This window comes from Schistocerca serialis, chromosome 3, assembly GCF_023864345.2.
Source record: "Schistocerca serialis cubense isolate TAMUIC-IGC-003099 chromosome 3, iqSchSeri2.2, whole genome shotgun sequence".
Lineage (NCBI taxonomy): Eukaryota > Metazoa > Arthropoda > Insecta > Orthoptera > Acrididae > Schistocerca > Schistocerca serialis.
Genome location: NC_064640.1, coordinates 439,724,182 through 439,737,317, shown reverse-complemented (window position 1 = coordinate 439,737,317; position 13,136 = coordinate 439,724,182). Strand labels below are relative to the sequence as shown.

Here is a 13,136-nt window from a genome sequence, read left to right as displayed (position 1 = left end):
GTGTGGAATTTTAATCATTGTCAGATACAAGAGAGAGCCATCAACAGAAGCAGAAGTAACTTCAGGTACACCCCAGGGAATTATATTGGGACCCTTGCTGTTCATGTTGTGTAGTTACGACCTTACAGACAATATTAACAGTAACCCCAGGCTTTATGCAGATGATGCAGTTATTTATACTGAAGTACAATCTGAAAATCTCTGCACAAATATTCGCTGAATCTTGACAGGATATCAAAGTGTTGCAAAAAGATTGGTAACTTGCTTTAAATATTCAGAAATTTAAAACTGAGTACCTACTAAAATGAAGAAATATAGTATCCTATAAGTACAGTACCAGTGAGTTACAATAGGATTCAGTCAAATCATACAAATACCTAGATGTTACTATTTGTAGGGATATGAAATGTAATGCCTGCATAGGCTCAGTCATGTGTAAAGCAGACAACAGACTTTGGTCCACTTGTAGGATCCTGGGAAAATTCAGTCTGTCTGCAAAGGAGATTTCTTACAAAACACTCGTGTGACTCTTTCTAGAAGTGGGTGGAATCCATACCAAATAAGACTAACACAAAATGTTGATAGTATACAAACAAAGGTAGAATAAATAGTCACAAGTTTGTTTGAACCACTGAAGAGAATCATGGAAGTGCTGAAGAACATGAACTGGCTGAGCTTGAAGACAGACTTCAACTATCCCATGAAAGACTACGGTATAACCCCGATTTTACATGACCTTGATTTAGCGTAAACCCCCATTTAATGAAAGAAGTTTCAAGTTCCAAAAATTATTCCACAAGTGCAATGCAATTTTATATTCAATTTAACATAATTTGCATTACGACAAAACCTGCATTTAGTGTTAGGAATATTAAATATTGAAAACAATACAATAGTGACATTTGCAGCCCAAATGCAAGTTGCACTTTTCTTCCAGTTCTCGGAATCCAAAAAACCACCTGTGGTTTGCATTCAGGTGCAAAGCCTAAGAAATTCCGATAATGCCTCTAGTTGCCACCGTAAGCACTTGTGGCCTTTATTGCTGTTTTTTGTCACTAGAAGCCACCACAGAAGCCATTGCGTTAGTTTCAAGTAACGAAAGTTAAGGTATTTTTTATCATGGGCGAATTTAGCAATTTTTCAAATATTCATAGCAATTAAAAATCCAGGATTTTAAAGGGAGCCGCAATTGGGCTTGAAAAATACAAGGAAAAACTTGTCGCATTTCAGTGTGACATCATCAAACTGCGCACCGGAAATTCTTGCAAGCTTGTACAGCCAATGTCCATAAATTGCCACCATCTATTTCACACGGAAGACTTTACTGAAGTCCGAAGTGTTTCCTAAAGATGTTATTGTATGTGCTAACGAAATTGGCTCGTTCACGGAGGACATGGTTTTAGAGTGGGTCAGACCAGTCTGGCAACGTCATCCTGGTACCTTGCTAGTTTTGACACGTACGCTTGTGTTAGATTCGTACACAGGTCACTGTACACCAGCTGTGAAGAAAAAAAAAGAAAAAAAAAATGAGTAGAGGGTAAAACTGACTTAGTTGTGATTCCAGAATGGACGACGTACATTCTGCATCTGTTAGATGTTTGTTTAGACAAACCTTTTATAAACAAGAAGAAAATATGTATACACAGTGCCTAATGAAAGAAGATAGGCAATTAATGCCCACAGGACATGTTAAGTGTGCAAGCTTGTCTCAAGCGTGCATGTGCATTAGTCAATCTTGGAAATGTCTCCCAAGTGAAACTGTTCATCACGCATTTAAAAAATACTGTATTTCTAATGCACTTGATGGCACAGAGGATGATGCTTTGAACAAAAGTAGTGACAAGGAGTAGCTAGCGTTAATAATAAAACATGAAAAATCACAACTGTGTTCCAGTATGCAGTGCAGCGAGCTCACCTGCGACGTCACTGCTCACAGCTCATGTGCTTGTAGATCCGGAATACTGAACAGTATTTCGATAGATATCGTGAATTTTCACTGTTGTCAGTGTTTTGTGATGTAATTGTAACTTTAAGAGTCCCAAATCCCTGAGAGGTAGGGCCACTTAATACTCTATCCATCATAAGATGAGCCATATCTTTCACTTTTAAGTGCGGCTTGAAATCGGGATAAAATTTATTTATTAATTTGTTGTTGTTTTTTTTCTGAGTCTCATTTCTGGGGTGTGGCTTGCATTCGAGGTTGGCTTGCAATCGGCTAAATATGGTAATTACAGTACTTGCAGTGGCTTCTAGCAGGATTTTTCTGAACTTCCATAGGCTTTGCCACCAAATGCAAGCATCACGTAATACAGGCTTTAAGAACCTATGAACTCCAGCATTTATATTGGACATGATCGATCATCTTCCATATCAATTCCTCACTACATGCATGAGCAAGCTCGAACTTAGCCGACCGTGGCCGAAGACTAACAATGTACAGCGTGCTAACACTCATGCTGCTTTGCACGCTTGCAAGCGGCCAAGTTGTCATGGAGAAAGTGAACTTGATTTGGTAAGTGGAAAGAAGAGATGGACATTTTGACCCGTAAGTGAAATGACTCGACACCTGGGACTTGCACTGTCTTCATTGTCAGGAATATTGAAGAATAAGTAAAAGATTCTGGATCAAGAAACACAGTGTGTTTCAAAAGCAAAGCAGAGAAAAAATGGTGAAAAGTCGCCGTACGAAGAAATGAAATAGAAGCTAATGGAGTGGTTCAATGGAGCATATGCTGAAAGTTTACCAATCGATGGGGCACTGATAAAAATGAAAGCATCTACGATATCAGGGAAACTTGGGCAAACAGAATTCAAAGCTTAGAGGGTGCTGCAGTTAGTGATGAAAGTGTTGAACACTGAAAAGAAGAGGTGCTGCCACCCCTCTTGGAAGGTTTTGAATCTCAGAATGTGTATGAAACAGGCCTGTTTTACCTACTCATGCCCTCTAAAACCTTAAGTGTTAAAGGAGAAGCATGCCATGGAGGAAGAATGAGCAAGCAGAGAATTACTGTTCTCTTATGCAGCAATGCAGATGGCAGTGACAAGCTGGATCCCATAGTAACTGGGAAGTTCCACAAACCACATTGCTTTAAGAACAGTGCTATGCTGCCATGTAAGTATTATAGCAACAAAAGTGCTTGGATGACGGCAGACTTGTTCAAAAAGTTCTTACAAGCTTTTGATGCACAAATGGGTGCTAGAAACAGGAAGGTTGTTCTCTTTATGGACAAGTGTCCTGCTCATCCAACAGACTTAGGATTTCTGTGGTACGTGAAAGTGCATTTCTTTCATGCAAATTGCACTAGCACACTCCAGCCCATGGATCTAGGGATTATTCATAGCCTGAAAAGCAAGTATCGGAAAGCTCTTGTCCTTAAGGCACTTGCCTTTATTGATAGGAATGAAGTGCTTAAATTGAACATCCTGCAAGGAACGCATATGCTCATAGGAGCTTGGAAAATGGTAACTAAGGAAACCATCTCAAATTGCTTTCATAAGGCTGTATTTAATGAAATGAGCACTCACGACAAAGACGGTGACGAAGCAGTAGTGGACATGCATCATTGGGTGAGGGTATCTAACAATTTACCCATCACTTTTGATGGATTTGTGGCTTGTGGTGATGATGCCATCACTACATGCATCTGAGATGTTGAGGAAATCTGCGAAGATGAAGTAAAGCAGAATGATGAAGATATCGAAGAAGACGATGATGTTATGGATGAAGAAATGCAAACACCGTCATTTAGTGAAGATATTGCCAGCATAGACATTGTCCGGAGATTTGTAACAGCATTTAAAGTGGACAGCCCTGTTATACGAGTAGACCGAAACATCGTCCAGTACGCCTTAGATAAGTTCGTACCGACTAAGGTCCAAAGCGAGGGGAAAGATCCACCGTGGTATAACAATCATGTACGAAAGGTACTACGGAAACAAAGAAAGCTTCATCATAGGTTTAAGAGTAGTCGAATCATAGCTGATAAGGAAAAGCTGAACGAAGCGAAAAAGAGCGTAAAGAGAGCAATGAGAGAAGCATTCAACGAATTCGAACATAAAACATTGGCAAACAATCTAAACAAGAACCCTAAAAAGTTTTGGTCATATGCAAAATCGGTAAGCGGATCTAAATCCCCTATTCAGTCACTCGTTGACCACGATGGCACCGAAACAGAGGACGACCGAAGAAAGGCAGAAATACTGAATTCAGTGTTCCGAAACTGTTTCACTGCGGAAAATCGTAACACGGTCCCTGACTTCAGCCGTCGCACGGACGCCAAAATGGAAAATATTGAAATAAACGATATCGGAATTGAAAAACAACTGCTATCACTTAGTAGCGGAAAAGCATCCGGACCAGACGAGATACCCTTAAGATTCTACAGTGATTATGCTAAAGAACTTGCCCCCTTTCTATCAGCAATTTATCGTAGATCGCTGGAAGAACGTAAAGTACCTAGCGACTGGAAGAAAGCGCAGGTCGTTCCCATTTTCAAGAAGGGTCATAAATCAGATGCGAATAATTATAGGCCTATTTCGCTTACGTCAATCTGTTGTAGAATAATGGAACATGTTTTGTGTTCTCGTATTATGACGTTCTTAGATAATACAAATCTCCTTCATCATAACCAACATGGATTCCGCAAACAGAGATCATGTGAAACTCAGCTCGCCCTATTTGCCCAAGAAATTCACAGTGCCGTAGACACTGGCGAGCAGATTGATGCCGTATTCCTGGACTTCAGGAAGGCATTTGATACGGTTCCGCACTTACGTTTAGTGAAAAAAATACGAGCTTACGGAATATCGGACCAGGTTTGTGATTGGATTCAGGATTTCCTAGAAGAAAGAACACAACATGTCATTCTTAATGGTTCAAAATCTGCAGATGTAGAGGTAATTTCGGGAGTACCGCAGGGAAGCGTGATAGGACCTTTATTGTTTACAATATACATAAATGACTTAGTTGACAACATCGGTAGCTCCGTGAGGCTATTTGCAGATGACACGGTTGTCTACAAGAAAGTAGCAACATCAGAAGACTCGTACGTACTCCAGGAGGACCTGCAGAGGATTAATGCATGGTGCGACAGCTGGCAGCTTTCCCTAAACGTAGATAAATGTAATATAATGCGCATACATAGGGGCAGAAATCCATTCCAGTACGATTATGCCATAGGTGGTAAATCATTGGAAGCGGTAACGACCGTAAAATACTTAGGAGTTACTATCCGGAGCGATCTGAAGTGGAATGATCACATAAAACAAATAGTGGGAAAAGCAGGCGCCAGGTTGAGATTCATAGGAAGAATTCTAAGAAAATGTGACTCATCGACGAAAGAAGTAGCTTACAAAACGCTTGTTCGTCCGATTCTTGAGTATTGCTCATCAGTATGGGACCCTTACCAGGTTGGATTAATAGAAGAGATAGACATGATCCAGCGAAAAGCAGCGCGATTCGTCATGGGGACATTTAGTCAGCGCGAGAGCGTTACGGAGATTCTGAACAAGCTCCAGTGGCGGACACTTCAAGAAAGGCGTTACGCAATACGGAGAGGTTTATTATCGAAATTACGAGAGAGCACATTCCGGGAAGAGATGGGCAACATATTACTACCGCCCACATATATCTCGCGTAATGATCACAACGAAAAGATCCGAGAAATTAGAGCAAATACGGAGACTTACAAGCAGTCGTTCTTCCCACGCACAATTCGTGAATGGAACAGGGAAGGGGGGATCAGATAGTGGTACAATAAGTACCCTCCGCCACACACCGTAAGGTGGCTCGCGGAGTATAGATGTAGATGTAGATGTAGATGTAGAAATCAGTTGGAGATGGACATTTTGAACCTAAAATCCAACAGTGCTAAAAAGCAGACTACCATTTTTGATTACAGGTATTTCAAAAAATGAGGCACTGTGAAAGTTGTGTAAATGTGTGTTGTATACAGGAAAAGTAGCTCAATTTATTATATTACTGTAATTGTACAAGTATTTTGTGGAAGTTTTAATTTTGTAGTGTGCTGGAAACTACGATCTTTGACTACTGTATTAGTGCTACAAAAAAAGTTGTAATTACACTATAGTGTGCAGGGTAAGTATCTCCTTGTTTTATTGTTGTTATTGTGTAAATTATGTGTGTTGGTGCAAGTCATGTCAATACAGGCAAAGAGTTCTGGAAAAGTTTTGCTTTATATTGAAACCTCGATTTAAGGTAAACCCCCATTTAAGGTTAAAACATTCTGGTCCCGAGAAAAACGTTAAATAGGGGTTCTAATGTACTTAAAAATTTTGAGATAGCACTATTAAGTGAGGAATCTAGGAATATACTACAACCAATTATACATTGCTCTGGTAGGAATGACAAAGACAGCATCAGACTAATTACAGCCTCCACAGAGACACTTAAGTAATCAGTCTTCTTGCATTCCATATGTGAAAGAAATGGAAGGACTCCTAGTACATAGTACAATTAGAAGTACCCTCCATCATGCCTTTCACAGTGGTTTGCAGAATACACATGTAACAGGTGCAGCAGTGAAACAGGTGATTTTGAAACCTCCACCAGTGACACAAATTTATTCACATCAATAGAAAAGAAGTAAAACATTAATTTACAAGGCTTGCTTGCAATTTAAAATGCCCATCACTTGAAAATGATTAACTTGCTTCTGAATTTAAGCCTTCAGTTCCTGGATGGTGTGTGGTACATTGCACTGGAAGATCTGAAATTTCAAATGACCCCCAAGTGGAAGAAATCACATGCTGGAAGGTCAGGAGACCTCACACACCAGGGAATGCCACACTACACTACCACTTTCTGACTGTGAATTGGCATTTTGTGAAGCATTTCAAGATTTTCATGTGAGCAGTATCTAAAGTTTTGCTTGTTAACAAAGCTTGACATAAAAATTGGTCTCATTGTTCATGATCAGATTGTCACAAAGGCCAGGATTGTCATTCGTGAGCTCCAAAAATTTCTACTAAAAGCTTAGTCTCTTTGGGAGGTCACCTGCATTCAGTTTTCCCATTCTCTGGATTTTGTATAGGAGATATTGCAGTTCCTTGTGCAATATTACCTGTACACATCAATTCAATATGTCTAGTTGCAGTGCATGCTTGCATGCAGAATGCCTATGACTTTGGCTGAAAGCTTCTTCCACTCCTGCAACATTCTCTGGTGTGCACTAGGATTTTGCAGTCCAACCCCTCTTTTGCACCATGTCACCCATTTCCTCAAAGTTTTGTTCCCACACTTTGATAGAATGTGCCAAAAGAACTAGGGTATGATGTACTAGAGTGTAATGTGCATGAAATCATGAAATACATGCTTCGTGACCATGTAATTGTTCACCAGTCCATGATGGCATCTTGACCTAGCATCAGTATCAGGATCAATGGCAAAGGTTTGTTGTCCAAATGGCACCACTGCCATTTCCTGATTTCTTACATAACACACTATTTCCAGGGTTACCAAATTGCCCATTTCATTGCCCCACTCAATAGATGTACACCTGCTAACATCAATTTTCCCTATTAAATAAAAATAAAGGACCTGTTGGAGAAGGAAGAAGATAAAAGCAGCTGGAATGTGCATCTGCTCAGTAAGCAATGACAAATTTACACTTTTATAAATGGGACACTGGAGACCCTAAGATTCCAAAACATTACTTCCATCAGCACTTCATACATGAGTTATTTGCCTATCATGATTCTTACCACAAAAGGGATGCTGAGCACCTGAAAACAAAATAATAGGCAATGTGTTGGTAATCATGCTACACACACATAATAGAGAAATAGCTTATGTACATTGTGAATTCCCATGTGGATTACAACCAAACAGAGTGGAAGTAGCAAACAACACTAAAACAATAACATCAATAATAATCAGAGCCAGTAACATTAGACAATTTTTTGTTTCTAAAACTGCCAAACAAATAGAAAAGTACTATGATATGAGGTTCATATATTACCTGAGTGACAGCTTTTGCAATGCAGCTAGCAGCATGTCTGTTGTGACAGTATCAACATTAACTGCTGGATTGTGACCCGAGATACATTCAATCACAGTATCAATAAGAGGGCGTCCAGCTGAACAGAGATAATCCCTTCCTGTATGAAGTGATGCCAAAGTATTTAGTAATCTTGCAGCTGCCTGCTGAAGTGGATGTGGTGTAGCTACGTCTGTCGGTATAAGCTGTGTTGCCAGTAGCTGACACCGATTCAGTCGCAAAGAGAGAACATCATGTCGAGAATATGCTCCCAGTGCTGCTTCACGTTCCTCAAGAGAATTTTGTGTGATACGCTAATGAAATGAAAACAATATTAGGGATATTACAATGGAGAAAGAAACTACTACTTTTATGAAACAATATGACATACACTGAGGCGACAAAAGTCATGGGATACCACCTAATATAATGCCAGGCCTTCTTCTGCCCAGAATAGTGCAGCAACTCAACACTGATCCACGCTACCACTACAGCCATCCATAATGGGGAAAGCGTTTCCAATGCAGGATTTTGCGCATGAAATGACTCTTGAGTATGTCCCATAAATGATTGGTGGGATTCATGCTGGGCAGTCTGGGTGGCCAAATCATTTGCTCAGGGTCCAGAATGTTCTTCAAATCAATCACAAACAACTGTGGCCCGGTGACATGATGCACTGTCATCCATAAAACTTCCTTTGTTGTTTGGGGACATTAAGTCCATGAATGGCTGCAAATGGTCTCCAAATAGCTGAACATAACCATTTCCAGTCAATGACCAATTCAGTTGGACCAGATGAGCCAGTCCACTCCAAGTAAACAGAGCCCATGCCTTTACGGAGTACCACCAGCTGGTACAGTGCCTTGTTGACAACTTGCATTCGTGACTTCATGGGGTCTGCACCATATTCGAACCCTACCACCAGCTCTTACCAACTGAAATCAGGACTCATTTGACCATGCACATTTTTCCAGTCATCCATGTACAACCAATGTGGTTACAAGCCCAGGAGAGGTGCTACAGGCGATGTCAAGCTGTTAGCAAAGATATTCTTATCGGTCATCTACTGCCATAGCCCATTAACACCAAATTACACCACACTGTCCTAATGGATACATTTGTCATACATCCCACATTGAGTTCTGCATTTATTTCATGCATTGCTGCTTTTCCATTACCACGGAAAACTCTACACAAATGCCACTGCTCTTGGTCATCAAGTGAAGGCCACCACCCACTGTGTTGTCCATGGTGAGGGGTAATGCCTAAAATTCAGTGTTCTTGGAACACTCTTGACGCTGTGGATCTTGGAATATTGAATTTCCTTATGATTTCCAAAATGGAATGTCCCATGTGTCTCGCTCTAACTAACGTTCCACGTTCAAAGTCTGCTAATTTCTGTTGTGTGGCCATAACCGTGTCAGACACCTTTTCACACAAATCAACTGAGTACAAATGACAGTTCTGCCAATGCACTGCCCTTTTATCCATTGTGTATGTGATATTACCATAACCTGCATATGTGCATATTGTTATCCCATGACTTTTGTCTTCTCAGTGTATGAAACAACTGACATGCCATGTTCAGTTGTATACAACCAGTTAACCACATCAAATACCAAAAGCATGTCTAAAATTGTAGACAGGGGAATACAAAGATATGTAGCCTACACTAGTACCTCATTCTTCCGCATCAACTGAGCAGTCTATCAATCAAGTGAGTAAAGTAGTGCATTTTTTAGCTCATAAAATCTGTACAATTTATTCTCATATAAATTTTATGTGGTTTAGTATATTTATCTGCTTACTTGTAGAAAGTACATACAATATAATCCATTCATGGAAAACTTAGAGCCTGGATCAGAAAGTTATCAAAGAATGGCTGAAGCAAAAATGAAAACATTATTCCTTTGTGCCAACTGTTTGCCTTGCCTGTAAATGTATACCAGTAAAATGGCACCATCAGTAACAAGCTACACATTCAAAACCAGTGGCTGGTTTCTGTACCTGTATGGGATGAGTTTTTGAGTGCGTTTACACCCGAACATGAGACCAAATTTGTAGGTTGTTTTGCAGTCGAACTGACAATTACTTGTGAATTTTTCAACAAGCATCCAAAGTACAATATTGACCATGAAGTATTCACCTCTAGCAGTCATTTGTTTTGTGTATTTCCAGAGAAGTCAAGTGCGGTTATGTTCTGTGATTTAATTGTATGTAAGTTGTGCTTAGTAAAATCCATGTTGTTGAAGAGACAGACTTACAACACAGTCCACATAGCATGCATCCAATTTTTATTGATTACACAGATACAGCTGGTTACAGAAAGAAGTTTCCATTTCAGTAGCTCTGGGCTAATTTACTTATCATAATTTCTGACTTTATGTTCAATTTGTAAAATTGTACTTCTTATTCTTCTTGAGCATTTGTCCCACATCGTTACAGGGTTGCCACTATTATTTACAGATTTTGTATGGTTAATTTAAGGAGGTGGCTCAATCTTCTTTTCTTGTTGCCACCTTGTTACCTTCTGGGACGGAAGGTGTGTGTCGCAGCTATCTGTCTGTGGTATCATTCATGCGGAAGTAAGCAGTAATTTTTCAAAATGTTTGCAAAATCAAGTAACTGAGGTTGGACTTGGGTGCCAGCCTAGTACTCACTTAGTGGGAAATCATCTAGAAACCATATCTAGGCTGGTTGGTCCACCAGCCCTCATCATGAATCCACCAGGCAGATTTGATGCTGGGCTGGTGAACCGCTCTGTCCCGGAAGTGGCACTTTAACAGGCACAGCTCTCTGACCAGGTTTGTAAAGCTGGCCTTAATTTTATGAAACTGAATTTTGAATGATTTGTTGGCTAATTGTTCTGCATTGTTTAAGTATATCCCACATATTTACAAATTACAAGTATGCTGATATGGTATTCATGTATTGGTTTTGTAATGCAAACACAGCTGCTGCTTGAAGAGAATATGACAGGGTTCCATATTTAAGAAGGTTTACTCATGTTCTAACTAAACTGGGAGAGATTGGTGTAGTGCTCAGATGTCATATTTGATCTGAATGTGCAACTGAAGCTAGTGTGAATGAAGTAGAAGGCATTGTTAAGTTGATAGATTCCTTACTGTGCTGTCTGTCAGGCATCAGCAAGCAGTTAATAGTCTGTGGTGAGTTCAATGTCAATTTTCTAAAGGATTCTGATAAGAAAAATGACCTGGAAACCTTATTTGGATCCTACAATTTGCTCTCAGTAGTTAACTTTCCAACACGGGTGGATAAAGACAGTAGGTCCCTAATTGATAATGTTTTCTTTGATGAGGCACAAAGCATGAAAATAACTGTTTACCTAGTAACAAATGCTCTCTCTGATCATGATGCACAGTTAGTCAGAATAAATGACATAGCACCTTAAAGTGTGGATACACCTAGGTGGCAGTCAGTTAGAATCATTAATGACTACAGGGCAAATATTTTTAAGAGTAGTTTACAAGAAATAACCTGGAATGAAATGTATAAAGAACCAAATGCCAATATAAAATTTAATCCATTCCATGATAAATTCATATCATTATTTGAAAATAGCTTTCTGCATAATCTAATCAGAAGTAACATTAAACATTTAATATATTGCTGCGAGCTTTCTTTTGAACTGTTGGTCCCTATGTTTTCTACTATGTTTAAGAAATGACTATTAAATACATTTGTTGCCCGTGACTTGTCATTTGTAAGCCTTCCATTCAATTCAATAGTAATGTTATCCTCTTCTGTGGTTGGTTGTCCTGTCTCTTGCTTCACTATATGCCATATTCCCTTAACTGTTGTCAGACATACTGATTTCTGACATTATGTGCATGTTTCTTGATTTTTTAATAACCTTTCCTAGTAATTTTGAGCAATTTTTGTAGTGCGCAACTACTGCAGCTTCTCTACTTGTTCTTGCCAAAAGATACATTTTCCTTTTCGTTTCACAAGATACTTTAATCCCCTTAGTGACCCATGGTTGCGAGATGCCTTTAATAGGTTCCACAGCGAAACATTGTCTCGAAATTTGGTAGAAAATCCGAAGAAATTCTGGTCGTATGTAAAGTACACAAGCGGCAAGGCGCAGTCAATACCTTCACTGCGCACTGCTGATGGCACTGTTACTGACGATTGTGCCGCTAAAGCAGAGTTATTGAACGCAGTTTTCCGAAATTCCTTCACCAGGGAAGATGAATGGAATATTCCAGAATTTGAAACACGAACAGCTGCTAGCATGAGTTTCTTAGAAGTAGATACCTTAGGGGTTGTGAAGCAACTCAAATCGCTTGATACAGGCAAGTCTTCAGGTCCAGATTGTATACCGATTAGGTTCCTTTCAGATTACGCTGATACAATAGCTCCCTACTTAGTAATAATATACAACCACTCGCTCACCGATAGATCTGTACCTACAGATTGGAAAATTACACAGGTCGCACCAGTGTTTAAGAAGGGTAGTAGAAGTAATCCATCAAACTACAGACCTATGTCATTGACGTCGGTTTGCAGTATGGTTTTGGAGCATATGCTGTATTCAAACATTATGAATCACCTCGAAGGGAACAATATATTGATATGTAATCAGTATGGCTTCAGAAAACATTGTTCTTGTGCAACGCAGCTAGCTCTTTATTCGCACGAAGTAATGGCCGCTATCAACAGGGGATCTCAAGTTGATTCTGTATTTCTAGATTTCTGGAAAGCTTTTGATACCGTTCCTCACAAGCGACTTCTAATCAAGCTGCGGGCCTACGGGGTTTCGTCTCAGTTGTGCGACTGGATTCGTGATTTCCTGTCAGGAAGGTCGCAGTTCATAGTAATAGACGGCAAATCACCAAGTAAAACTGAAGTGATATCAGGTGTTCCCCAGGGAAGCATCCCGGGACCTCTGCTGTTCCTGATCTACATAAATGACCTGGGTGACAATCTGAGCAGTTCTCTTAGGTTGCTCGCAGATGATGCTGTAATTTACCGTCTAGTAAGGTCATCCGAAGACCAATATCAGTTGCAAAGCGATTTAGAAAAGATTGCTGTATGGTGTGGCAGGTGGCAGTTGACGCTAAATAACGAAAAGTGTCAGGTGATCCACATGAGTTCCAAAAGAAATCCGTTGGAATT

General features: G+C 39.9%; 1 protein-coding gene across 1 annotated transcript in view; it reads right to left on the bottom strand.

Annotated features, from left to right (window-relative positions):
- The window catches only part of LOC126470911 (lisH domain-containing protein ARMC9-like), a 198,052-nt gene that overhangs the window by 121,537 nt on the left and 63,379 nt on the right, over positions 1-13,136 (bottom strand). Inside the window, exon 10 of the mRNA XM_050098942.1 lies at positions 7,980-8,311. Within this exon, the coding sequence (XP_049954899.1) occupies positions 7,980-8,311 (332 nt within the window). The remainder of the gene's footprint in view (positions 1-7,979; positions 8,312-13,136) is intronic.